The sequence below is a fragment of the Palaemon carinicauda genome, chromosome 24, assembly GCF_036898095.1.
Source record: "Palaemon carinicauda isolate YSFRI2023 chromosome 24, ASM3689809v2, whole genome shotgun sequence".
Lineage (NCBI taxonomy): Eukaryota > Metazoa > Arthropoda > Malacostraca > Decapoda > Palaemonidae > Palaemon > Palaemon carinicauda.
Genome location: NC_090748.1, coordinates 2,360,640 through 2,388,080, shown reverse-complemented (window position 1 = coordinate 2,388,080; position 27,441 = coordinate 2,360,640). Strand labels below are relative to the sequence as shown.

The following is a 27,441-nucleotide window of genomic DNA, read 5'->3' as shown; positions in this document are numbered from 1 at the left end:
TTTTCTGCCATTTATTAATGTGTTTCGTAAAGTTAGGTATGTCATCCTCCTCTGCCGCCCCTCAACTTTGCTTTCGGACGTCGCCTCACTCCAAAGGTAAGGTTCCACATTTTTTGTTCCTGTTTTTTCCAGAATGGAAAATGGCTGTCTGCTAAAGAAAGTGATGAATGCAAGAGTTAATGGGAGAAGTACAAGAGGAAGACCAAGGTTTGGGTGGATGGATGGAGTGAAGAAAGCTCTGGGTGAGAGACAAGAGAGAGTACTAGGAATAGGAATGAATGGCGAGCGATTGTGACGCAGTTCCGGTAGGCCCTGCTGCTTCCTCGGTGCCTTAGATGACCGCGGAGGTAGCAGCAGTAGGGGATTCAGCGTTATGAAGCTTCATCTGTGGTGGATAACGGGGGAGGGTGGGCTGTGGCACCCCAGCAGTACCAGCCGAACTCGGTTGAGTCCCTTGTTAGGCTGGGAGGAATGTAGAGAGAAGAGGTCCCCTTTTTTGTTTCATTTGTTTGATGTCGGCTATCCCCAAAAATTGGGGGAAGTGCCTTGGTATAAGGATGTATGATGTATTTTCCATTAATACTGTTCTAATTATGCATTTCATTTACAAGTTATTAACAGTTAGGTTTTGTATTGAATGATCCAAATGGTTGTATTTCATTGTGTTTTGTATAGTTTAGCCTTATAAAAGTTAATGTGGTGTATTTGTAGGGCTTGGAACAAATTAGGCTCTATACATGTAAAAGGAGACTCATAATGCGAAAAAATCACGGTACTCCGGGACCAATTCATTTCGTATTGTGAGGCATTATTTTATAAGAGAACGACACCTCGCAGTAACGGGGGATTTTGAGGAGGGAGAAGTCTAATTGGAAAGGGACCTCTGGTAGTAGTTTCACTCGCCCCAGTTTTTATACCGACACCCTATAAGGGTGAGCGAGCTGGGTATATTCCTGGTATTCCATGCAACTTTTTTCTCTGGTATATTTAGCAGTATTTATACCTTAGAAATGGTGCTTTTAGGAGCATTTCACTGGGCGACACAGGTCCCTCTCCCAGAAATAGATTTTTCCTTCGTCAAAATCCCTTTTCTGTAATATAATGTAGAAACATATGGTGTATATATTACTCTATTAAGTCCCCCAAAATTGACTCTACAATCCAGTGGGTACTTTGTCATTAGTAGATATAGAAAGGTGCCCCTACTACTCACGTACATAGATAACTGCTCAGTTGGTATTAGTAAGTTACAATCCATTTCCTCATACTGCCTTTATGGGGGGATAATATGCTTTGTAGTCTCCAAGAATGTTTCTGTTAAAGGCTCAAACAAGAAATCTAATACAACAAAAAATACCAGAAATATTTTCTTCCCTGCTTCAAGTCTTATTGTATTAACGTGTATAGCATGGCTTGGTGAGTATAAAGAAGACCCACGAGTTCATGCTCTATTGAACCCATCACAACTGTTGACTCATCACCACTGAGGACCAATACTTAATACTGAAGACAATACTGCCTTGGCGCATGGTTCCTCCTATCTATTATCTTGTTAACTTAATAAAGGTATCACATTTATTATTTTCTCAGCAATGAAAATTGTCGACACCAAACAGTAAATGGCGAAAAGTAAATATATTTCTTCTGTTATCCTGAAAACTATCTGCAGGACATTCTGTCCGGAGAGAAACTATCTTCGATCTTTGGACGCCATTAAGACATTGTCTATTCATTATATATATATATATATATATATATATATATATATATATATATACTGTATATATATATATATATATATACTGTATATATATATATATATATATATATATATATATATATATATATATATATATATATATATTGTATAATCCTGTGAGACATCAAAGAAGTGGAGCTGGGGGGAGAGTGACTGCTCCCCGCACTCTAGTTTTGTGGTGTTTGAATGTGCATGGATGTTGTACGATAGAGAGTAAAAGATGTGAAATTGGAAGTATGTGTAGGAATAGAAGGATGGATATATTGGCTTTGTGTGAGACAAAGATAAAAGGGAAAGGTGAAGTAATGTTTGGTAAAATGCCTGGTAGAGTGTCTGGGATTGAAAGGGGAAGAGTAAGAGAAGGTGTGGCTTTATTGCTGAGTGAATGGATGACAGGTAAAGTAGTGGAATGGAAAGAGATATCATCTAGGTTAATGTGGGTAAGGGTTAGGTTGGGTAGGGAATGTTGGGCCTTTGTCAGTGCGTATGGGCCAGGTTGAGAGAAAAGTGAAGAAGAGCGGAATGAGTTCTGGAATGAATTAACTAGGTGTGTAGAAGGACTGGGTAGAAGGAATTATGTAGTTGTCATGGGTGACTTGAATGCTAGAGTGGGTGCTAGAGAGGTAGAAGGTGTCATTGGGAAGTATGGCGTACCAGGTGAAAATGAGAGTGGTGAGAGACTGGTAGATATGTGTGTTGAGCAAGAGTAAGTTCTAGCTTTTTCAAAAAGAAAGATAAAAACAAGAATACATGGGTAAGAGTGGTAGAAAGGGCATTAATGGATTATGTGTTGATAACTAAAAGAATGTTTGGAAGATTGAAAGACGTGCACGTGTTTAGGGGTATGGCTAATGGTATGTTTGATCATTTTTTGGTGGAAGGAAAACTAGTTGTAGCAAAAGAGTGGGGGAATACAGTAGGTGGATGTAAAAGGGAGCTAGTGAGGGTTGAAGAGCTAATAAAACCCGAGGGTAAAAAGTAAATATCAAGAAAAGTTGATAATGGCATATGATGAAGTGAAAGTAAGAGAACTTGGTAATTTAGAGGAGGAGTGGAAGTTAGTAAAAGAAAATTTTTTGTTGGGATTGCAAGTGATGTGTGTGCCAAGAAGTTTGTTGGAGGCAGCATGAGGAAGGGCATTGAATGGTGGAATGAAGGAGTGAAGGTAAAAGTGGAAGAGAAAAAGAGGGCTTTTGAAGAATGGCTGCAGAGTAATAGTGTAGAGAAGTATGAAAGATATAGAGAGAAAAATGTGGAAGTAAAGCGCAAGGTAAGTGAGGCAAAGAGAGCAGCTGACCTGAGGTGGGGTCAGGGATTGGGTCATTCATATGAAGAGAATAAGAAGTTTTGGAAAGAAGTGAAGAGAGTAAGGAAGGCTGGTTCAAGAATTGAAGTGACAGTGAAGGATGGAAATGGAAGGTTGTTAAATGGAGAGGAGGCAAGGAAAAGGTGGGCAGAGTATTTTGAAAGCTTACTGAATGTTGAGGATAATAGGGAGGCAGATATAATTGCTGTTGCAGGTGTTGAGGTGCCGGTGATGGGAGATAAGAATGAGAGAGAGATTACAAAAGAGGAAGTGAGGAGAGCACTAGATAAAACGAGAGTAGGAAAAGCATCTGGTATGGATGGTGTGAGAGCTGAGATGTTGAAGGAAGGGGGTGTGACTGTACTTGAATGGTTGGTGAGATTGTTTAATGTGTGTTTAGTGTTGTCAATGGTACCAGTAGATTGGGTTTGTGAGTTTATTGTACCACTTTACAAGGGTAAGGGAGATGTGCATGAGTGTTGTAATTCAAGAGGTATTAGTTTGTTGAGTGTAGCTGGAAAAGTGTATGGTAGAGTACTGATTAATAGGATTAAGGATAAAACAGAGAATGCAATCTTAGAAGTACAAGGTGGTTTTAGAAGAGGTAGGGGTTGTATGAATCAGATTTTTACAGTTAGGCAGATATGCAAGAAATATTTAGCAAAAGGTAAGAATGTGTATGTTGTGTTTATGGATCTGGAGAAAGAATGTGATAGAGTTGATAGGGAAGCAATGTGGAATGTGATGAGGTTATATGGAGTTGGTGGAAGGTTGTTGCAAGCAGGGAAAAGTTTCTACAAAGGTAGTAAAGCATGTGTTAGGATAGGAAATGAAGTGAGTGATTGGTTTCCGGTGAGAGTGAGGCTGAGACAGGGATGTGTGATGTCACTGTGGTTGTTTAACTTGTATGTTGATGGAGTGGTGAGAGAGGTGAATGCTCGAGTGCTTGGACGAGGATTGAAACTGGTAGACGAGAATGACCATGAATGGGAGGTAAATCAGTTGCTGTTTGCGGATGATACTGTACTGGTTGCAGACGCGGAAGAAAAGCTTGGCTGATTAGTGACAGAATTTGGAAGTGTGTGTGAGAGAAGGAAGTTGAGAGTTAATGTGGGTAAGAGTAAGGTTATGAGATGTACGAGAAGGGAAGGTGGTGCAAGGTTGAATGTCATGTTGAATGGAGAGTTACTTGAGGAGGTGGATCAGTTTAAGTACTTGGGGTCTGTTGTTGCAGCAAATGGTGGAGTGGAAGCAGATGTACGTCAGAGAGTGAATGAAGGATGCAAAGTGTTGGGGGCAGTTAAGGGAGTAGTAAAAAATAGAGGGTTGGGCATGAATGTAAAGAGAGTTCTATATGAGAAAGTGATTGTACCAACTGTGATGTATGGATCGGAGTTGTGGGGAATGAAAGTTACGGAGAGACAGAAACTGAATGTGTTTGAGATGAAGTGTCTAAGGAGTATGGCTGGTGTATCTCGAGTAGACAGGGTTAGGAACGAAGTAGTGAGGGTGAGAAAGGGGTAAGAAATGAGTTAGCAGCTAGAGTGGATATGAATGTGTTGAGGTGGTTTGAGAGAATGGAAAATTGCTGTCTGCTAAAGAAGGTGATGAATGCAAGGGTTGATGGGAGAAGTGCAAGAGGAAGGCCAAGGTTTGGGTGGATGGATGGAGTGAAGAAAGCTCTGGGTGATAGGAGGATAGATGTGAGAGAGGCAAGAGAGCGTGCTAGAAATAGGAATGAATGGCGAGCGATTGTGACGCAGTTCCGATAGGCCCTGCTACTGCCTCCGGTGCGCTGGATGACCACAGAGGTAGCAGCAGTAGGGGATTCAGCATTATGAAGCTTCATCTGTGGTGGATAATGTGGGTGGGTGGGCTGTGGCACCCTAGGAGTGCCAGCTGAACTCGGTTGAGTCCCTTGTCAGGCTGGGAGGAGTATAGAGAAGAGACGTCCCCTTTTTTGTTTCATTTGTTTGATGTCGGCTACCCCCCAAAATTGGGGGAAGTGCCTTGGTATATGTATGTATATATGTATGTGTATATATACTGTATATATATATATATATATATATATATATATATATATATATATATATATATATTTATATATACATATATATATATATGTATATATATATATTTATATATATATATACACATTTATATATTTATATATATAGATAGTTATATATACATATACATATATACATAATAATAATAATAATAATAATAATAATAATAATAATAATAATAATAATAATAAGCTAAGCACCCCCATAACTGACTAGTTAGGAAAAGCACTCCTGAATTTGAGCAAGTAAAGATGAGCACTCCCTAATGGGATCAAGTATAGATATGCACTCCAGCCAGGAACGAACAGCCATATTATGATGGCCTCAACTTTAAAACACACATTTTGACGTTTTATAAGTGAGCAAAAACATGATATTAATCTCCTTAAACTATAATAACAACATTGATACTTGATGTCGAAAGTACCGAAATTATATAACACAAAAAATTTGTTAAAATAATTTGTCTTGCAATAGTTACAAAACCTATGAAACTCGTTGTTCTTGTTTCGTTTGCTCCACATGAATTCATGCAAATAAAGAGTTCAAAAATTTTCTGATGCTTTATCCAGTTACTCGTAGGAGTCGGGTCCTCAACCAACAGTGGCTTATTAATTGTTCATACAAAGAACGGCCCATGTTAGGAGTTGTTTCATTAAGATTTTCTGAGGTGTATCATACTAAAAAATAAAATGTTACCTCCTAAGACAATAAGCAATGTTTTCAAAATCCATAAGAGGAACCAATCCATCAGAACAGCAAAAGTTATATCCTCAAGTAAGAAGAGCAAACAACGCTTTTAAGCAACTCGTTAATCGAGTAAGTGTTGAACTATTTAAAAGAAAAAAAAAACAACTTGTCAGAACAACAAATAATTATCCCAAATAGAAAAAAAGCAGATCGTTAAAGTAACATAGAAATGTTAATCAATGCGAATTTAAGCAAGTAAAAGGAAAGCACTCCCGAATTTGAGCAAGTAAAGATAAGCACTCCCTGTTCCTGCGGGGTTGCTTATCTTTACTTAATCCAATAATAATAGTAATAATAATAATAATAATAATAATAATAATAATAATAATAATAATGATAATAATAATATTAAAAGATTATTTGTCCGTCTACTTTCATACGATTATGGAGAGCCGTTCTAAAGCATGGCGTCTCGTGAATTTAACACCGAGGCAGAAGCAACAACTTTGAGTGGCGGCCTTTTTCCCGCAGTTATTTTGTAGATTATAATTTCTAGTTGCACTTGGTATTTGACAATGCCACCCAAAGCTAAACCAGGGGTAAGAAAGTGAAGCAGAATACTTTATTTGTTATTTTATGTCTTATGATAACTAACATAATCGTTTTATGTTCTGTTCTGTCATACGTTACGGTAAAACGTAAGTCGGCCCCCTTTCCATTTCAAAACGTGATGCAATCTTAATATTTTTGTTATATGGAGTTTCTGTTTATCTTGCTGACAGTATTTCTTATTTTGGGGTTTATGCATAACGATGGAATTCCTTTATTTTCAACCCTATTGAGAAATTTTTTAAAAATGGTGTTCAACTTTAGACAGACGCCCCCCACCTACGTTCAAGTTTATCGGTTTATTTTTATGGGATAAAACACGCGAAAACAAGTCATTTCTTCCCAATACATTACTCACGTAAATCCATAAGAGAAGATAAAATATACAATTATGACATTTTTCAATGGTGTTGGATACTTTTGCCATGAACTAATGTTGATTTCATTTTCAATTAAAGCAAAACGAATGCAGACGGCAGGGACCAAGAAAGGGAAATAAAATGATAATTATTGTATTATATTCCGAATTAGGCCAATCAAAAGTTATCGGGGTGTTCCCTATTATCATATATAGGGGTGTATGTGTAATATCGGCCACCTGTATGTATTATCTCTTAGACTATGGCAATGTAATGGGGGTCGCAAGGTTAGGTAAGTAGGTAAGGACACAGCTTGTAAGTTTGTTTAGGGGGGGAAAGTTTAGGTTAGTTGATGTCCATTTTTAATGAACGCGTGAGGAATGAGCCGCTGATATATTAAGGCTCCTGTTTTTTTATTCTTGTAGAAAAGTTTTTCTCATCCATAACTATAATAAAACCGGTTCACCACCTAACCTAACCTTGGATTGGCATCCTTGCCAACCGTGAATTACTTGGAATGCTCCCCCCCCCCCCATATTTTACCTTATCCTTAGCTTACTCTAAGACAAGTCATAACCGTGAGTTTTCTCCCAAACCGGCTTTCTTACTGAAATTTTGTTTTTCAGACTTCCTTATTATAATCCATCCATAAAACTTGAAAATTTTGTTTTAATGTCAGCGTCATCGACCGTTGAAAGGGACTGTAAACACCAGTAATACTCCTTATTCTCTTCAAGAGGGAAATAGTCACTTGTTTTGGAATGATGTTAATAATTAGTTCCTGATAGAGTGATTATGAAAGTGAACCTGTTTTAAACTTATCTTTGGAGGAAGAAAGGCCTGAGTTAGTATAAGAGAGTATCTGTAAAGGTAGGGGGGTTCTCCAAGGAAAAGTCACATGACGGGAAAAATGTCTGAGGCCCTTTGCATCAATAGGCGTAGAGGAGATGGTAATGATGATGTAGAAAATGTCTACAATCGCCAATAATACGGTAAAGGTGAATCAAATTCTGGACAGCAGAACGACCAGTTGGGAAATTTATAAAATTTTCTCAGGAGCCTCTCGTGTCATAGGAGATAAAATAAAAAATATTCAATATAAAGTAGAATGATGAGAGCAAAAGAAATTTTGGTGAAGATAAACATCTAGATTATTAGTAGTCGCAGACACATGGTTTTGACAGTCAAAATATCGGGTTTGAAGAGATCAATCTATGTCATAGCTAAAGTCTTAACTAATATTGTATTATCGTATATCAACATCCATGGGGCTGAAATTCCCTTTGCTCCTACATGTAATACAAACCTTTGACTTTTAATGGGAATATGACAAGCGGAGTGGAAAACGGCTGCTAAATTTTTAAGTAGGTAAACCCAGCTGGCTGCTGGGTGGGGAAGCCCCACCCACTCATCAGGTAGCATAATCTTCACCTTGACTTCGAATACAGTACAGTACGGATGTACTAGTCAGCGTCCTATTCGGGCTGTTTTAATCTTATGCGTGAACTTGCTATTTGAATTTTAGTCTTGCAGTCGTGTCCGAGGGATTTTACGATAGAATTGCAGTGTTTCTCAATAACTGTAATTGAGCTAAAGTTTATGTGCAACCTGCTGGAGTTCCATAGAAAACAACAGCTGCTGTCCTTTTGCCCCTTAAGTGGAGAAACATCTTAAGGTATTAGCTGCAGCTAGGTTTCAGGAGTCTTTTCGCCCTGCTGCTACTCCCGTCCCATGTGAGGAGGAGAGTTGGTGAGTGGTATCCTTGAATGATGTTGACGAACCATTGCATATTGCTGCGGGAGTGTTGGCTGCGGAATTCTCAACCAGGGTGAAGGAGAAATGTTGTCACTCCCTGCCAACTGCTTCATCTGTTTCCACACCATCCCCTGCTGAGGAGCTGCCTGCCCCCAGGAAGAAGAGGGGGAGATCACTGAAGCAGAGGACAACTGATATGAAGTCTCTTGAGGCATCTCCAGGTTCCTGTGCATGGTTTTGTGGGAGTAGCGTTGCACTGCAAACTTCCCCTAGGGGATGTGTTGAGGTGCGAGATCTAAGGGCCAATGCTCTTGCCTCAAGTACCCCCAGACGCTTCAGTATCACCAAACGTTAGAACGCTAGATGAGCATAGAAAGCTGCCTCTAAGGATTCTGCCGTTGATTGTGCTATGGATAATCTACAAAGGAGTCAACCCCACCAATACCTTTTGCACATGTATATATGTGTAAAGAAGGCTGATCGTCGAAGACACGCTTTGTCATCAGAGGTATCACTCCCTCGAGTTGGTAAGGCATGTAAGGACAGGAAGGGTGATCACTTTCTAATTCTGGTTAGGGATCAGATTGTGAGTCCCCACGCAAACAAACGCCTAGTTTCTTGCCGGGGACACACACTTCATGCGCACCCTCGTCTTCACAAGAACTCACTTCTGAAATCCCCACAATTCTTTTGCTATCTTCTCAATAGGTTGTGAGTCCTGGTAGTGGCTAATAACAATTCACTTGTGGGGACTTATGTCCACAAGAAAAGGGGTTCTGTTTCACAGAGCTATTTTGGTTATTGGGCAAGCAGTTATTCCTTGGACAACTGACAGTGTAGTAGAGCTGTATGCAAAATCCATCATTCCTCTCTAGAATGTTTTGCTAGGTATGCTCAATCACCAGGGGCTCAGAGTAAGTTTAATGACTCCTTAAATTTGTATGTGACGAAAAGCTTCTTACTTTCCTAATATCGCCATTAAAGGACCCATTTCACATCCTTATTAATTCAGAACTAGTTCTAGAAGGATTTCCCATATGCTGTTTTTCTATTTCTGAGAAGTCGGCAATATTCGGGTCTCCATCTAACAGACCAGACCTTTTGGATTTCTTTATGGACGAGTTGGTTTTCCATGTTGCTTGAAGGTTTCTGATGGCAACAACCGGGTGGTATGCGGGTTTGCTGATGCACCGCTACATGCGGGTAGAACTATACTTTTGCTAATAGCACCTTAGAAGGCATTTGGTCGTATGACAAAGCCTGTGCAGTGAACTTTGGTTTGCTTTATCTTCCTTTGCCAAGAAAGCCCCTCTAAGTCTCGGCAGAAAAGGGTGTCATTCAGCCTTTAACTTGACCTCAGACTGAAGAAAAGAAGAACTTGGCCTTTGGAGGACCAGCCTGAGCTCAGAAGTAGCTTTGAATGCTCTTTCTCCTCCAGGGTATCGCTTGAGTCCTTAGGTTTTTCAGGTGGACCCTCCTATACCCTTGATCGCCCATAATGAGCTGTTCCTAGACTACTCAAAGCCTCAGCTCTTGCATTATGATGCGCTTACTGCGGGACACGTCAGATGTCAAGTTATTCTCAATGAAGGGAGGCCTACTTCTCCTTTGTCCAGAGTTCATGTTCCAGGCATAATTCCAATCTCATTTAGCAGGGAGCATAATAACTTTTTTTCTTGAGGCCATGGCATCGTCACCGGTTAAAGAGCTCAGGTACCCTTGTGGATCACCAAAGACTTTTCTTCATACCAATAGGGTGGGTTGATATTCAAGAACTTTGTTTTTCCTGGCTTATGCTCCCTCAGCTGTGCTGATATCATGAGATTAAGGAAATATCATCCCTCTTCAAGCTCGTGAAGTCAAGGATATCAGATCCTCTCTAACCTTCAGGAAGAACCTGTCAGTAGTGCTAGTCCTCAAGGTAGGAGTAGTAGTTTACCCACATGCGCCTGGATAACCTTATCCTTGGTTCTGCAGTAGTTACTCAACAAGTTGTATTGTGAATCTAATTGTTGTGGTTGTCTGTGTGGTTTAAGTTCTGCCCAAACTCATTAGTTCCTTTGGTCGCCGTAACCTAACCATCCTTGTGAGCTAAGGATGGGTGCAGGGACGTGGTTTGGGGGAGTCTATAGGTCTATTTGCTAAGTCATCAGCAGCCATTGCCTGGCCCTCCTTGGTCCTAACTTGGGTGGAGAGTAGGCTTTGGTGCTGGATCAGTCTGTAGGGCATTGTCCTGCTTGATAGGGCAATGTTCACTGTCCCTTGCCTCTGCCATTCATGAGCAGCCTTTAAACCTTTAAATGGTTGTAACAAGCCTACAAAGAGAGATAGAATGTCTGCCAATTTCTCCTCTTCCTTGTTTCTTCGTTGGGATGCAGGTGAACCTCACGACAAGATTAACTTTTCTTTACAGACAGGTCCTATAAGGAAGTTTTTCTCCCATCCTCTCAGATGAGGGGTAGGATGGATGGAATGTATGCTTCCATTTCTTGTATGGCCATACATTCAGGCAATACCCTACAGATGTAGGTAACTCTATTACTGCCTACCAGTTTCCTGGTAGGGACTAGCCTAAACATATGCAACATCTCCATGCTCAGGTTGCTAGGAGGCTAACACCTCTTGAGGATTTGTCTCTTGTTAAAGGAAGATTGTTTGGTTTTGTGAAAGAACATATCAACTTGTATTTTTCCAAACTTTACAGATCTGAGACCTTTACATTAAACTGCCCAACTCGGCTACCCCGCACGTCCTAGGTTGAAGGCAAAGTAAAGATTAACTTTAACCTATAAAGTGGATGGGGCTTCCCTGCCAGCTGACAACCAGCTGTGTTCACTTTGTTTAAAGCTTAAAGGTTGTTTCCAACTTTGCTGAAGTCAAACTCCTATCAAAGGTATCTGGTTTGTATGATTAGGAAAAATACAATTTGAAATACTGTAATTATGATACTGTATATGAGTATTGGGTCAATATTAAAATTATCTTATTCTGAGAAAATTTGCTTTTAATTAATCATATTGGTATTTTATGCCATCATTGTGTCTTCGTTATTGTAAGTAATTAATTTTTTGTTATACATTTTTTTTTTCAGGAGGGCATTGCTCTTATTTTGGATGTCAGCCCCCATGTCCGAGCAGGTGTCAATGAAACCTTCTTCTCCCTTTCTAAGAAATGTTTAATAAACATCTTGCAACGTAAGGTAGGACATTTTATTTAGTATTCTGTGTTATAATGTATGATAAAATACTCAGAAGTGAAGCTATGGCACAGTTGTGGAATTAACTGAATTTGGCTATATTGTATATAAACAACATACTACTGTATGATTGTATGCTGTACCATATTGGTATAAATGTTGCCCTTTTATCTGGTTATTGTTAAGAAATCATACCCAATTTGTTTCCTACTCAGCATACAAACCCCTGTCATTTAATTATTGATATTTCTTTGGTGCGAGTTAGAATCAGTCATTGGAAATGGAAAACGAGCAGTTATCCGGCTGGTTCAGGTGCCAGGCTAGAAGTCTCGCCCCCTTTCCAGTTGTAGACTATTCATTTTTTCTTCGACTGCTGGTTGGTACAAATGTACACAACAGCTCTCGGCAAATCTGCTACAGTAATTATTTCTCTCTTGCGGTGTGTCGGAAACGGAATGGAAGCAAGAACTTTGTGTTTGGCGGGGGGAAGGGCAGTCACTGCAACTGCGTCATGGTAAAGGCGTCTGCTGATCCGCAGTGCTGCTTGTAGGGTGCATGTCTGTTTGTAGGTCTCCCTGTGCTCCGAGTGTCAATCATGGCCTGCGGTGCAATGGCAGGCATAGGCCATGAAAGGGAAGAAGTGCATAAAGCGTTCGTCAGAGTAGACTGGGTAACACCCAAGAAGACACCAGCATCTGTCGCCACTGCTGACTCCCTGGGTGGGGTGACAGCTTCAGGGGTCAGGAACATGGATCTACATTGTCCAGTTTTTCAGGCTTTGTTGGAGCCCCTAATGTTCGCTGTTCCCCTTCACTTCGAAGATGGAGGATCCATTTTCGTTGACTGTGCAGGCTGTGGATGACAAGTTTGACCCATAGGCTTCTTTAGGTCGCAGGTAGGCCCTCCATGACAATTTTGAGGCATTTGGTAGCCAAGGCTGCTGAACCCTTTACCCCTCCTTTGCATTTACTGTATCTGGGACCCAAGAGTCCCTTTAGATGCCAGTGGTGAGGGGTGTGGTGTTTCCCACTGTGTCAGGGAGCTTGGTGGCTTTCCCTTCGCTTGAAAATAAGGGTAATTCTGGTTCGGGTGTCCCCAGTGTTGTGGATCCTGTTGGAGCAGTTCTTTGGTTTCTCCCCTTGAGGGAGTGTTGCCATTGGCAGTTGCTCAGACCTCGACTATGCTTGCGGAGCCAAGAAGATGAAGAAACGTGTCCTCCTCCTCCTCCTCCTCCTCCTCCTCCTCTTTGACATCTGCCTCTTCGTCATCTGACTCTTCTCAGATGAAGAAGAGGTCAAAGAAGGCCTGGAAGGCTAACTGTATTTGCTAGGATAAGGCTCTCCAAGGTACCACCTGTCTTTCAAGAGCGGTGGACGCTACCCATCTGGTTCCTGGCTCAATGGCTGACGGGACCCGGTTACCTAGCTGGCTGGAACAGAGGTATATGGTCCCATACGCATTGATCAAGGCATAGTGAAGGTTCTACGGCACCCTCCATCTCCCTCCCTTCCAACAACGTGAGATGTCTGCTCCTATATCTGTTGAAGAGTGGTTATTTGGTTTGGTAGAGAAGATTGCACCATTCGAGACTGTACCTATGCATGTGTGTGCTTTGGCAGGTCAAGAACATGGGGTGTAACACGGGGCCGTGGCTGTCCCTCGGCCCCGACTTGCAGCATAAGAGGTACATTGTGCTTCACCGAGTGCTGCCGGATCTTGTACCTGGAGGTCCTCTCCTATTGTTGTTGACCTGTCTGAGCCTTTGATAGCCCCCGATTACATGCCTGCTTCTGTCCATGGGACAGAACGATCGTATTTGTGGAGAGGAGAGGATTCTCTGGATCATGCTGCCTCATCATCACAAAGGTGCTACGGGGAAGGAAGTCCTGGGGACTCCGGGCCATTGTGCAGATCCTGTGGAGGCTAACTACCCTGAGTCGTAGAGCTGCTTCACAGAGGTCCTTGCTCTCATTTGTGAGTGTCATGACTCCACCTTTGGGGAGGACTTCGTTAATTGATTGGCACTCCCACAGATTATCACATGATCAGTCTCAGGGATGTGTGACCATTTCTGTCCAAGACAGAATAGAATAAGTCAAAGATGACAAGAGCTAATGAAGATTAATCCTATTAAAGACAAAAAGGTTATTAATTGCTATAGTGGCACCATGAACATCATCATGATCACCAACACCACCACTGTAACCAATTAGCCTAGTCTTCTCTGGATATTTCCTTAAACTTAAAGCTTGTATCCTTTCAAGTTTTGAACTTCTTATCCACTTAGCAACCATAGAAACATTTTCCTATGAGGGGAATAGTAAGGCTGTTGCATTTCCTCACAAAGTGTATCTAAATCACAATATTGCTTGTGGCACAATACACAGTACACAAAGAGATAGCTCAGAATGAATTCCTTGAACAATTTAAACAGGAATTACTAACAAATCCAGGAGAAGACATTATTATGATAACAAATAACCTATAACAATCCGAAAGAGGTAAACAGTGTCGGCTTATCAAGCACAAGTTGACAAGACGACTGAAAGACAAAGTACGTATGGCATATCCAAGCCAAGGTTATTGTCAGTGACAGCTAGATTGTACTGTATAATAGACCTAAGCCTATAAGAAAAAGGACAGTCTGAGTTTTGGGGATAAACGTCAATATAAGCTAAGCTTTGATAGGGAAGAGGTTGAATCAGTAGAACTTCAAAAGTTCAAAGTTGGAGCAAATGCTTTTTTGTTGACCAGGCGGACATGAGTCTTTTTATAGTTTATATATGACATATTTTTTTTTGACGTTGTTAATAGTTTATATATGACATACAGTATCTCTTTTGACATTACTTTTTTTAGAATGATTTATTGTTAATTTGTTCTCTTCAGTTATTTATTTCCTTTCCTCACTGGGCTATTTTTCCCTATTGGAGCCCCTGGGCTTATAGCATCTTGCTTTTCCAATTAGGGTTGTAGCTTGGATAGTAATAATAATAATAATTAGAACATCAGATTAGGTTTGTAGAAATCATTATATATGTACACAAGACTGAAAATTATCATGATGCTTTTCCTCCTACAGATGTTTGCTGAAAAATGCAAAGATGAGATTGCTGTCATTCTCTTTGGATCAGATGAAACAGATAATTCGTTAGCAACTGATAACCAGTATCAGAACATTAAAGGTAGGATTGCATAAATCCTTGTGGTAAGTTTCTCAAGTATTTGAAATGAAATAAAACCTTCTTTTTTCATGTGTTTTTGTACAATATATTATTCATGAAATTGTAATTTTCAGATGGTATTGTTAGAGATATACAAATAATAGTTGGTTACATATTGCTGTGAAATTGCTGCAACCATTAGTATGCTAATTCATGAATAATACATACATACACACACACACATATATATATATATATATTTGTTCCAACACGAATACTTACCTCGAACTACTTTCTTTAGGAGGTCACTGGTGATCTCTCTCTGCCGACCAGAGTTTTGAGTAGTTACCCCCCCACTCCGCGCCCTAAGTAGCCTTACCCCCGGCATCCAGGAATGTGCCCCGAGGGTAGGATTAAGGGAGGTCGCTAGATAGCTGGGTCAGCATCGTCATTAAGTTCTCTGGTCGCGAGGCGATAACATCCCTCGCTCTCGTATCTCTCTCGATCCTTTGTGTGTGTTCTGTGCCCCACGTGTTCCCAGCGTGGCAACTTGCGTTTTTTCCAGTGTGCTTTCCCATGTGTTCCTGTGCGTTCACTTTTCAACCGTGTGCTTACCCAGTGTTTAATTCATTTCCTTAAGTGCTTGTGTCCTGCGTTATGGAGCAGATTTGCCGTTTTCCTGGGCCTAGAGCCGGGAAATCTTGTGGAGCGTTCCTCTCCAAGCCCGAAGTGGATCCTCACTCCCTTTGTTCCTCCTGTAGGGGTAAAGTTTGCTCGTCAGCAGACACGTGCCCAGAGTGCGTAGACTGGAGCGATATTCAGTGGGTACGTTACGGTACCAAGAAGAGGAAATCAGCGAAACGTTCCCCCAGGAAAGTTAGTGTTTTCTCGCCGATACCGTCACCCAGTGAGCGGTCCGACGGGGTCTCGGTTTCGCCGTCCCCTACACAAAGTAGGGGACAAGGTAAATCTAGTGTGGTGGATGAGCAAGGCGTCCTACCCCAGGAGCCCAGTGTTAGTGCAGTGCCAATAGCAGGCCCCTTTAGGGCTAGTGAAGGACCCAGTAGTGCGTCCGGAGAGTCGGCCCTTGTGCTCGGGGGGCACGCTTCCTCCGATGACCCCTTGTGGGGTAGTAACGCAGTCTCAGTGTCGCCGCTGCCCTCGTGGGCTTGTGCTTCTGGCTCCTCTTTAGGGGGAGATAACCAGAGTAAAGTCCAACCTGCAGGTCACGATGCCTACGGTTGGAGGCTCACGCCTGAGGATGGATGTAGCCCTGGATCCCTGGCTCCCGGGCATGGAACGGTTTGAGTCGTTCCCAACCCTCCCCACGGAAGTTCCCGATGACTTCCTCCAGCCCTCGACCTCTGGCATTCAACGCCCGAAGAAGTCCCCCGCAGTCCCCGCTTCCAGCCGACACGTGGTGAACACAGTGTCGTCTGGCTCATCGGACATCTATTCCTCGTCAGAGGAAGAGGTCAGGGTGAAACACCGCCGTTGAAGGGAGCGGTCCAGGACCGAGCGTTCCCGGTCGAGGTCGCGCTCTCGTTACAGCAGGTAACCCTCCCGCTCCCCGAGCCGTAAGTATAGGAGAAGTGTATCTCCCGGGGGCGCCTGGATCTACGTTTCATCGCGGGAATCGAAGGTACTTCGTTCCCCGGACCACCAGTCCAGTGAGCGGTCCCCAAGGCGGCCGCCCTCCAAGCACGGCCTTGACCCTCGCGACCTGGCTCGCAGGAAAGACCTCTCAATTAAGCATAAGTCCTCGAGGCCTCCGGTTCACCCCGCCCAGCGGGGAGAAACGCGCTTCTTACCAGGCAGCCAGGCCGAACCAGCCCAGCTGGTGCGGCCTTCAGGTCGGAAGGAACGGTTCCCGCTGTCGGGTCAGCCCCCGGGAACCGCGCCCTCAGCACCCAGAGCCTTCGGGCGTACGAGAGTCCCCGCTGAACCAGCGGTGCCTACACTATCCCGAGCCACTGGTGCGGTCTTACCTGCAGATGAGGTCCAGTACCTCGGCAGGACGGCGCCCCTGGCCCCGAGGGCTTGGCGTCCAGTCGGCGTGCCCGGTAAACCGACTCCCCCGCCCCAGGCCGAGGCCTTGGCTGACGGGGGAGAGGGCTCCCCGACGGAAGACTCCGCCTATAGGAGAGTGGTTAGCCTGATCAGAAGGCACCACGGAATAGCGGAACCTGCAGCTACAGATGGAGATTCCTGGAGGTCGAGTCTGCTGAGAATTATGCAAACTCCCTCCCAGCCTAAGTCGTCCCTGGCACTCCCTCTGGCCCGAGACCTAGTTCTAGGGCAAGAGTTTATAGACAAAGTGGTGGCCGGCAATGCCGAGGCTCCCAAGGCCCAGAGTCCCTCTAAATTACTACAGGGCCTCAAAAACCAAGGGAAGGTCTATGTGCCCGAAGGACGTCGCCTAGGCCCTTGTAAAGTGGAGACGGCCGTGGACATTCTGAGCCAAGGCGTTTCTGACGACAGAGCCTCTTCGGCCCCAGTCTGTTTCTCACTAGCAGAGGCCTCCATGATGGAGGAGATGTCGCGAGACTTGGTTAACGTCTCCTCTTGGCTAGACTGGTGGGCATCCACGTTGGTGGGTGTTCAAGCCTCCTACGACCCCGAGGACCCTGACCAGCAAGGCCTAATGAGGGACCTCATTACCTCCGGGGGTAAAACCCTCAAGTACTTAACGTATCAGTCTCTCGCCCTTACAGCCAACTGGGTTCTCCGTAGGAGAGACACTGTTCTTACGAAAGTGTCTCGGAAGGTACCGGACAGGGAGGCGCGAGCAATTCGCAGCCTCCCCCTGTGGGGAGAGTCTCTGTTTCCTATGAAAGAGCTAGAGGCCTTAATGGAAAAGGTCGCGAAGAAGAAGGAGGCCAACGTCACCAGACCGGCAACTTCAAGGAGACCTCCATACAAGAGGTCTGTCTCGGACAGCGCCGCGACGCCCCAAGTCTCTTCCAGCACTACGAGAAGAGAGGCCCCCTCTTCCTCCTGGTCCTCAACTCCGCAACCCTCCCGCAGGGGAGCTGCAGCGCCCTCAAGCTCCTTCAGGTCGGGTTACTCCGCTTCTAGGAGAGGCAGATCAGGCCGCTCCTCTAAAAGAAGGTAGAGTGGGAGGCCCCCTATCCCCGCCCAAGCCTCGGGTTGGGGGATGCCTCAGACAACATTGGCAAGCATGGAAGGCTCAAGGGGCAGAGCCTTGGACAGTGTCCGTCCTGAAGGAAGGCTACAGACTCCCGTTCCTGGCGAATCCACCCCCTCTTATTCCGGCCAACCGGACGGAATGGCTAGCGCCCAAAGATCCTGTAAAGAGGACCGCCCTTCAAGAGGAGGTGTCCTCCATGTTAGAACAGGGCGCCATGGAAGAAGTTCCTCTCCCAGGACCAGGTTTCTACAGTCGCCTGTTCCTGGTAGAGAAAGCGACGGGGGGGGGGGGGGGGGGGGTTGGTGGAGATCGGTTATAGATCTGTCAGCTCTCAACAAGTTCGTCAGGAAGACTGACTTCAAGATGGACACGTCAAAGTCAGTCCTGCTGTCCTTGAGGGAGAAAGATTTTATGATGACCGTCGACCTCAAGGACTCATACTTCCAAATTCCGATCCACCCATCGAGTCGGAAGTTCCTCCGGGTGAAATGGGGTTCCCAGATCCTGCAATTCAGGACCCTTTGCTTCGGTCTGTCAACAGCGCCCCAGGTGTTCACGAGAGTCTTCACGACTGTATCAGTGTGGGCTCACGAACGTGGCATCCGCCTTATCAGATACCTGGACGACTGGTTGCTCCTTTCCGCCTCAAAGGTCCTCTTGGAAGAACAAGGGAGAAGTCAACTTCAGTTTTGCAGAGATCTGGGGATTGTCATCAACCCAAAGAAGTCAAATCTATCCCCGTCCACCAGAATGAACTACTTGGGGATGACATTGGACACCATTCAAGGAAAAGTTTTCCCTTCGGAGAACAGAATAAAGAACCTCAGGCACATCATCCAGCCGTTCCTATCAGAACAACCCAGGAGAGCGAAAGACTGGCAGAGGCTGATAGGCCACATGGTCTCATTGGAGAAACTAGTTCCCCAAGGGAGGATAAAGCTCAGATCCATTCAATGGAATCTCAAGAGCCTCTGGTGCCAGACAAACTCACAACAAGTGCTAATTCGAGTCCTTCCAGACACAAGACCCTCCCTGGAATGGTGGCACTGCCAGTCGAAGTCCCTCAAGGGGATGCCCTTCGGGACCAGCCCTCCAGAATTACTCCTGTTCACAGACGCCTCCAACCAAGGGTGGGGAGCCCACCTCCTCGACGGGACGGCACGAGGTACCTGGTTGGAAGGGGAAAAGCAACTCCACATCAATGTCCTGGAGTTGAAAGCAGTCCAGAAGGCGTGCTTACACTTCGCAAGTCTGCTAAAAGGAAACACCGTGGCGTTGATGTGCGACAACGCCACGGTAGTAGCATACATAAAGAAGCAGGGGGGCTTGAAATCGAGGGAGTTGTGCGATCTCACCATAGAGATTCTGAATTGGGCAGAGGAAAATCACGTGGTGTTATTAGCAAGGTTCATTCCCGGGAAGAAAAATGTTCTGGCCGACGGCCTCAGCAGAATGGGCCAGATAGTAGGGACAGAGTGGTCCCTCCTCCCAGAAGTAGCCAGGCTCGTCATTCAGCGTTGGGGTTCCCCGGTGATGGACCTCTTTGCAACGAAACTCAACGCCCAACTCCCAGTCTATTGCTCCCCTGTGCCAGACCCGAAAGCAGCCTTGGAAGACGCCTTTCAGCACAAGTGGGACAATCTGGATGTTTACGCTTTTCCCCCCTTAACGTTGATAAGACAAGTGCTCAACAGAGTAAGGGCCGCCCGAAACCTAAAGATGACTTTGGTAGCGCCCTGGTGGCCGGAGAGGGAGTGGTTCGCAGACCTAAAAGACCTAACGAATCACCCACCGTGGCCTCTACCCGCCAGGTCAGACCTTCTGCACCAGCCTCACTTTCTCAAGCTCCACGACAACCCACTCTCCCTTCGTCTTCACGCCTGGAGACTATCCAGCGGCTCCTGAAGAAGGAAGGTTATTCTCCCTCCACGGCTAAGAGAATGTCGCTATACCTGAGAAAGTCGTCAGTCGCGATATACCAGGCAAAATGGGCCTCCTTCACAAAGTGGTGCTCTGAGAGGCACATTAGCCCTCTTAAGGCCTCGGTCCCAGACATAGCAGAGTTTCCGGTGTTTCTCAGGGACAAAGTAGGGTTGTCAATCCCAGCCATAAAAGGAGTTCAGGCTGCCTTAGGCCAAGTCTTCCTCCTGAAGGGCATCGACCTGGGGGCCTCGAGACACACAGCGATGCTTGTCAAAAGCTTCGAGCAGTCTTGCCCCCCTCAGGCGAGGAGGGTGCCCCAGTGGGACTTAGCCATGGTCCTGAAGATGCTGTGTCGTCCCCCCTTTGAACCCTTGAAGGATATCATGGTCAAAGATCTTACCTTCAAGACCGTCTTCTTGCTGGCCTTGGCGTCCGCTAAGAGAGTGGGAGAGATCCATGGTTTGTCATACGACGTCTCTCACTCAAAGGGGTGGAAAGAAGTATCCTTCAAGTTTGTGCCTTCTTTTGTGGCCAAGACTCAGAACCCAGCAGTCTGGGACCCGAGGTTTGAAGGTTTCTCAATTCCTGCCATCCCTAAGACAGGTAATGCAGAAGACTTAAAATTGTGCCCAGTGCGAACAATTAGAAAATACCTGGAAAGGACAGCGCATCTCAGACCAGACATCAAGAGCCTCTTCGTTTCCACAGGTATTAATAAGAAACAAGTTTCCAAGAACACCATCTCCTTCTGGTTGAGACAGGTTATCGCCAGAACCTACAAGGAGGCTGGCATGGCAGTGCCAGGCACTCCCAGACCTCATGACATCAGGGGCCTGAGCACCTCCTTAGCCTTTGAGAAAAACATGGCAGTAGGGCAAATTCTGCGAGCAGGTACTTGGTCGAAGCAGTCAACCTTTACTGCCCACTACCTCAAGGACTACTCAAGAGAATCCTTGGATGGGTTCTCCATTGGAACAGTCATCTCCGCCCTCCAAGCGGTGTAACGGTAAAACCCCAGGCGCATTCAAGACTAGCGACCGGTAGGCACAAGTGCGGTTTCCTACCTCCTACCCAGTTGCTCACTTACCTCTTCGGGGAGTACCGTCTGTTCCCAGAAAATAACACATTCTTCACAACTACGCGTCGAGAAGGAACATCAAAAGAAGTTTTTCAAAGGGTGAGTACTTAGACACTCACGTGGATTTTTGTGTAGTTACCCTCGCTTCCGCTCTCTGGTAGGTCCCGTTATCCAGAGGCCTGTTGGCCTCCACGGCCGGGTCAGTGGGTCAGAATAGCACTCCCTCCTCCTAAAGTGTAAGTCTCCTAAAGAAAGTACTGTAGTTCGAGGTAAGTATTCGTGTTGGAACAAATCAAAAATTTTAAATAATTTTTATTTTTCCTAACATACTTACCGAGAACTACTTTCGGGTAATGGCCCTCCCTTCCTTCCCCGAGTGCCTCTCTTCCCTTGCTAGCATTATGCTAATTCAATAGAACTTAATGACGATGCTGACCCAGCTATCTAGCGACCTCCCTTAATCCTACCCTCGGGGCACATTCCTGGATGCCGGGGGTAAGGCTACTTAGGGCGCGGAGTGGGGGGGTAACTACTCAAAACTCTGGTCGGCAGAGAGAGATCACCAGTGACCTCCTAAAGAAAGTAGTTCGAGGTAAGTATGTTAGGAAAAATAAAAATTATTTAAAATTTTATATATATATATATATATATATATATATATATATATATATATTTATATATATATATATATATATTTACTGTATTTTTAGATATTTAATATTTAAGAATACAACCAGGAATTAAGAAAGCCTTATTTCTTATTTAGATGCTTTTATGTTTAGATGTGAGATTTCTCATTTTTGCATTAGCCAATGTAACAAGTTCTGCCTCATTGTCAGAGACGGTTGAGTGAGAATACAGTAACAATAGAGATGGGCTGCAAGAATTTTCACCAGCATCTAGCCACTAAGATTTAAAAGTTACAATAGAAAATTACATATAAAATCCAGGACAGTGCTCAAATACCAAACACTATACTGTTATACTTACACCTAAGTTATTGAAAAGACATTACTGTACTGGTTAACAATAATTACTGATGTGTAAAACTAGAAAGTTGGGAAGGGGGAAAAATTGTATTGGTAGTGTACTGTGCTCCAGGCTAAAAAATGGGGAATAAAACTTTTTTTCACCTTGACAGTGCCAGATTTAATACACTATTGTACTATGATTGCACTAAATTAGAAAACTACTATTATTTGTACACATATGGTATTCGGAGAAGGTTAATGATAATTACTCTATGGGAAAATATTTGTTAATACATTTTCATATTTTATAATGATCTTATCTCTTTGAACTAGCAAATTTGTACACTGCAGGGCTATCGGGAACTTGATTAGAAAAACAAATTTTTGGAATTTATTTTAATTGTACAGCATAAGGATGCTGAAACAAATCGATCTGATTGTAGAAGCTTTATTAGAAATATGTGATAGGTTTAAGGTAATATGAGGGAAATTCCTTTTTTCATATATTGCTGTAGGGTTATGCTTCATTATACATTATATATATTTTTATTTTTAAGTATCATTCAACTTTTTCTCAACAGTTCTGCAAGAACCATCCCTAGTGTCATGGGACCTAATAAATAAAGTAGAGCGCATAACTGGTGGAAAGCAGTCAGGTGATTGGTTAGATACTTTGGTTGTGGCTATGGATCTTCTGCATGATCCAGAGTAAGTATAATCTTAGTTTTTCTCACTAGCATGCTACTGAACAATTTCAGTTACCTGGTGCTACTGATTGCAGTGAAATTCCAAATACTGGCAATTTTTCCTTTTCCTCCTCTCTTCGGGTATAGCAGTCATGTTGTTATGTGCTGAACCGGACACTAGATGCAGGTAGGCTATCCACTATTCTTTATAAGTGGTATTGTTTTGAAGCAATTTTCCCCCATCCTCCGAGCAAAGCTGATGATGGACTTGTAGACATTCATTAATCATATGATGTCTATTCAAGGAACAAATATCCTAAGGATATAGATTCTTCATTGACATACTCATGAGTAATGGCCTATCCTAACTTAACGTGGATTGCATCCCCATGCACGGATGTTACGTGGTTGACAGGAATCATGACTTTCGGTCCTCATAGGACTAACAATCATTGAAAATTCCTGGATTAGTTAGCCAAGCCAGTTTTGGTCATAGCGTCTTCTTCCCACCTTAGAATAAGTCTCATATTTTAGGTCAATAGTTTAAGTTACATTTAAGAACAAATGTCAATTTTAAAGTAATTTGTATTATTCCTAGCCATGATAGTAGTAGGTTGGCCAGGGCACCAGCCACCCATTGAGTTACTATGGCTAGAGAGTTATGGAGTCTTTTGACTGGCCAGACAGTACTACATTGGATCATTTTCTCTGGTTACGGTTCATTTTCCCTTTGCCTACACACACAACGAATAGTCTGGTCTATTCTTTACATATTTTCCTGTGTCCTCTTACACTTGACAACACTGAGATTACCAAACAATTCATCTTCTCTCAAGGGGTTAACTACTGGACTGTAATTGTTCAGTGGCCCCTTTCCACTTGGTAAGGGTAGAAGAGACTCTTAGCTATGGTAAGCAACTCTTCTAGGAGAAGGACTCCAAAATCAAACCTTTGTTCCCTAGTCTTGGGTAGTGCCATTTCCTCTGTACCATGGTCTTCCACTGTCTTGGGTTCGAGTTCTCTTGCTTGAGGGTACACTAGGGCATACTATTCTATCCTAATTCTCTTCCTCTTGTTTTGTTAAAGTTTTTTATAGTTTATATGGGAGATATTTATTTTAATGTTACTCTTCCTAAGATATTTTATTTTTCCTTGTTTCCTTTCCTCGCTGTGCTATTTTCCCTGTTGGAGCAACTAGGGTTGTAGCTTAGCAAGTAATAATAATGATATAAACCTCAACCACCCCGCCAGAACCCTGGCCAAAGGTCTTAAGTGAAAGTTGCACCTCCTGTCAGGTGGGCGGGTCTTACCTACTACCCAACAAGCAATAATATTTACCTTGTTAAGGTTTAAAGGTCCTTCAGCTTTGCTGATTATCATACTTATATTAAAGGTAACAGAACTGTGTAGTTAAGAAAGATACAAATTACTTTAAATTTGTTATGTTAGGTTTGTGGGATATTGATTTTGATCTAATATTGTAGTTTGATTTTAATTTCTGTTATTATCCCCTTCTGACTATTTTGGAAATGCATGGACTAGTGTTTATTTTTTCAAGGAACTTCTATTCTTAGATCTTAATTGTTCAAAAGTCTTGAAAGCTTTTGATATATATGTATAGCATGTCATTAACACAACTATTTTATATGTATTCATTATTTTAACTGGTATGGTAAGGTAAATGACAATCCTTTTGATAGAGTTAATATATATATATTTTTTCAGGGAAGTAAGATTCAGTGGCAAAAAGATTGTGTTGTTCACAGACTTCAGTAGCGAGTTTAGTGACGATCAGACTTCTACTATTATTAAGGGCTTGTGCAATCAGGGAATCTCTCTTAATATTATGTAAGTATATTCGTACAATTACATTTTTCCTGCATATTTTTATTTAGTAAGATGGCAGTTTAAAGTATGAAAATGATATGTGGTATAGAAGCTGTAATGCAGTATCAGATTTTTATCAATAGAATAAACAAATTATTGTTTCAAGTTCATCAAAAGGCTGCTAATATGGTTCCCATTTAGTGTTAAATGGACAAAATCGGAGATAATTTTTTTTCTTAACTATATAAATAAGAATCCTTTACATAGGCGATAACAGTGAAGTTGGGGTACTACATGGCAGTTAAAATTTTATAAGGAGGTGTAAACAAGTGGTCGGTAGTTACTGGACTTCCCTTCCCCCAACTTGCTCACTGAGTAGTCACTTTGATTGCAGCTGGGACTTTCTAGGGGGTTGGTGTTATCGAGAAAGTATTAGTAAAAGACTCGGTTGTTCCGTAACCGAAATACAAACCACGCTATTTACATTGGGTTTACCTCTTAGCGCAGCTGAAATGGCGAGCCATTAGAATTTAACGAGGGTGTATTACCCCCGCGCTAGTTAGCGGGGGGGGGGGGGGGGGGTAGGGGAGTGGTAGCTAGCTACCCCTCCCCCCCTCACACACATATGAATGCTCACTTTCCCTTTTGGCTCGTACTGCGACAGACGTCTCTGTCTTGGTCCTCTCTTGGCAACCATTGTTTGTTTTGTCTTTACTTAATCGCTTACTTTTCTTTTACTTAATATATATGTAAACATGTTTTCAGGGTTGTATATATATTTGAGTATAGAAATCAGTAAGTTTCCTTTTCAGAGTTGTGTGTAGTGTACGATATCTACGTGGAGTCCTCGGCAGTTAGGCCACCACGGCGTAATTTTATGGGTTGCGATCGAGTTTGACTTCGGTCTTTCTCTCTCTCTCTCGAGGTCGTTCACCCTTTTACTACGTGTTACTACGCCCTTGTAGCTTCCTTTCCGTGTGGGGGGTTGCTACGCCGTACTTTTGTCTCAATTAGTTTATGAATCTAATTGTAGTTGTTAATTTTTCAGCTTGTAGAACGATTCCTTTCGGGGTTTTCGTTCTTTCTTTAGTGTTCATTCATTTTTAAATTACATAATTACATAGTTTCATAATTATAATTGTTATAATTCTTCTTGGTTACAGCTCTCCTTCCGTGAGTGTAAGTGGTTGTGAGGGCACGTGCCTGTTGTGTAATTCTTGTTTCCTTTCCCTCGGGATTCCTCTTCGGAGCCTTCCCGGGGGAATGAATGTGTACTAATGATTTTTGTTTTATTTATTTTTACAGTTACCGATCTAGTTCGTTTCTGTAATATGGCAACGGTGTGAGCTGTCTTGTTGAGGTCTGGGGATTCGGCTGTTGCTGCCTCCCCCCTTGTATTTTCGTCAGGGGCGTGTCTCCTTCTACTGGAAGTACTCCCGTGACGATTGACAGCTCTCCAGTTCATTTTAGAACTCTCAGGAGGCTTGTCTCCTTGGGCAGGTAACTTTCCTTCCGAGGGAAGTTTTTCCTGTCCAGGCTTGAGTTTTTCCCCTTTTGGGGGGTTCTTCTCTTGCCTTTTTTTTTTTCGTGCAACTATGCTCTTGGTGCTGAGCGGTCACACCTGCAGTTTCGCTCAAGGGGTTGGGCAACTGCAGGAGCCCCTCTTCGGAGGATTGCTCCTTTTAGGTCACTGGCTGAGCAGTCTCTTCTACGAAGTGTTTCTCTCGTTCGCGAGAGAGTACACTCATAGAGACTCCTCTTCGGAGGATTCTTCTGCTGCTGTTGCTGTTGGCCTCCTTCGCCGTAAGGCCCACCGTCCGCCTTGTCGTAAGGGCCTCTCATATCCCTATAAGGGTGCTAAGAGGCGCCTTTTTGAATCTCCGTTTGCAGCCTACAACTCCTTCTTCTTGATCTTCCGCCTTGGTGCAGATGGACAGCAGTCTGATCTCGTCTTCCGACTGGCAACGGTCTTCCCGACGGACAACGGTCTTCCAACGGACAACGGTCTTCCAACGGACATCAGTCTCCCGGCGGACAGGCAACGGTCTTCCAACGGACATCAGTCTCCCGGCGGACAGGCAACGGTCTTCCGATGGATTTCTGTCTCCCGACGGACAACGTTCCCTCGGGGCAAAGGGTTGCCTCCCACGGGGGTTCTTCCCTTGCGTGTTAGGGTTCCCCTGCGCGCCCTTCTGCTGTGTTCTCTCCTGCTCCTATTCAGTGTTAGCGCACAGGCGCTCTCCTGCTCATCAGCGCTTCCTGATCGCTAACGCTCTCCTGTTCGACAGCGCTCTCCTGTTCGTCAGCGCTCTCATGATGATCATCCCTGCTGTTCCTGTTGGTTCCTGTTACGCGCCCACATTCGCCCTCGCGATCTAGAACTTCGGTTCAGGTCTAGGTCAAGGACTCTTCTTCTATGCGCAGGCTTCCACGCGTTGCCTTCTGCTCGTCAGCGATCATCAGCTCGCCAGCGACCTTAGACGCGTCAACTTGCACCTGCTCGCCAGCGATCTCCTACGCGTCAACGATCGCCATCGATCTGCCTGCGCGCCCTTCTTTGCCACACACCAATGGGCGCCAACGGTTTTCTAACCGTCTAGGATCGCCTGATTAACAGCTAGCTTCAGCGCTCGCCTTCCTGATGCACCTGCGCGCCTTCTGTTAGCGCGATGCGCGTTAACCATCGCTAGTCTCTCTCGCGTTGGCAATCGCCTACGCACCCGCGCGATTCTTCATCTGCTCGCTAGCGTTTTGTTAACGCACCACCGCTCGCCAACGCGCCGTCGCTTGCCGACGCGCCATCGCCCACCTGCGCGTCAGCGCTCACCAGCTCACCACCGATCGCCTGTTGATCCACATCGCCAGCGGTCTTCCTCGCCCACGCGGCAGCGCGTT

General features: G+C 44.0%; 1 protein-coding gene across 1 annotated transcript in view; it reads left to right on the top strand.

Moving 5' to 3' along the window:
* Positions 1 to 6,292: 6,292 nt before the first annotated feature.
* The window catches only part of Ku80, an 83,291-nt gene continuing 62,142 nt past the window's right edge, over positions 6,293 to 27,441 (top strand). The window contains exons 1-5 of the mRNA XM_068347953.1: positions 6,293 to 6,426; positions 11,642 to 11,749; positions 14,829 to 14,931; positions 22,615 to 22,741; positions 24,445 to 24,567. Of these exons, the coding sequence (XP_068204054.1) occupies positions 6,403 to 6,426; positions 11,642 to 11,749; positions 14,829 to 14,931; positions 22,615 to 22,741; positions 24,445 to 24,567 (485 nt within the window). The 5' untranslated portion in view covers positions 6,293 to 6,402. The remainder of the gene's footprint in view (positions 6,427 to 11,641; positions 11,750 to 14,828; positions 14,932 to 22,614; positions 22,742 to 24,444; positions 24,568 to 27,441) is intronic.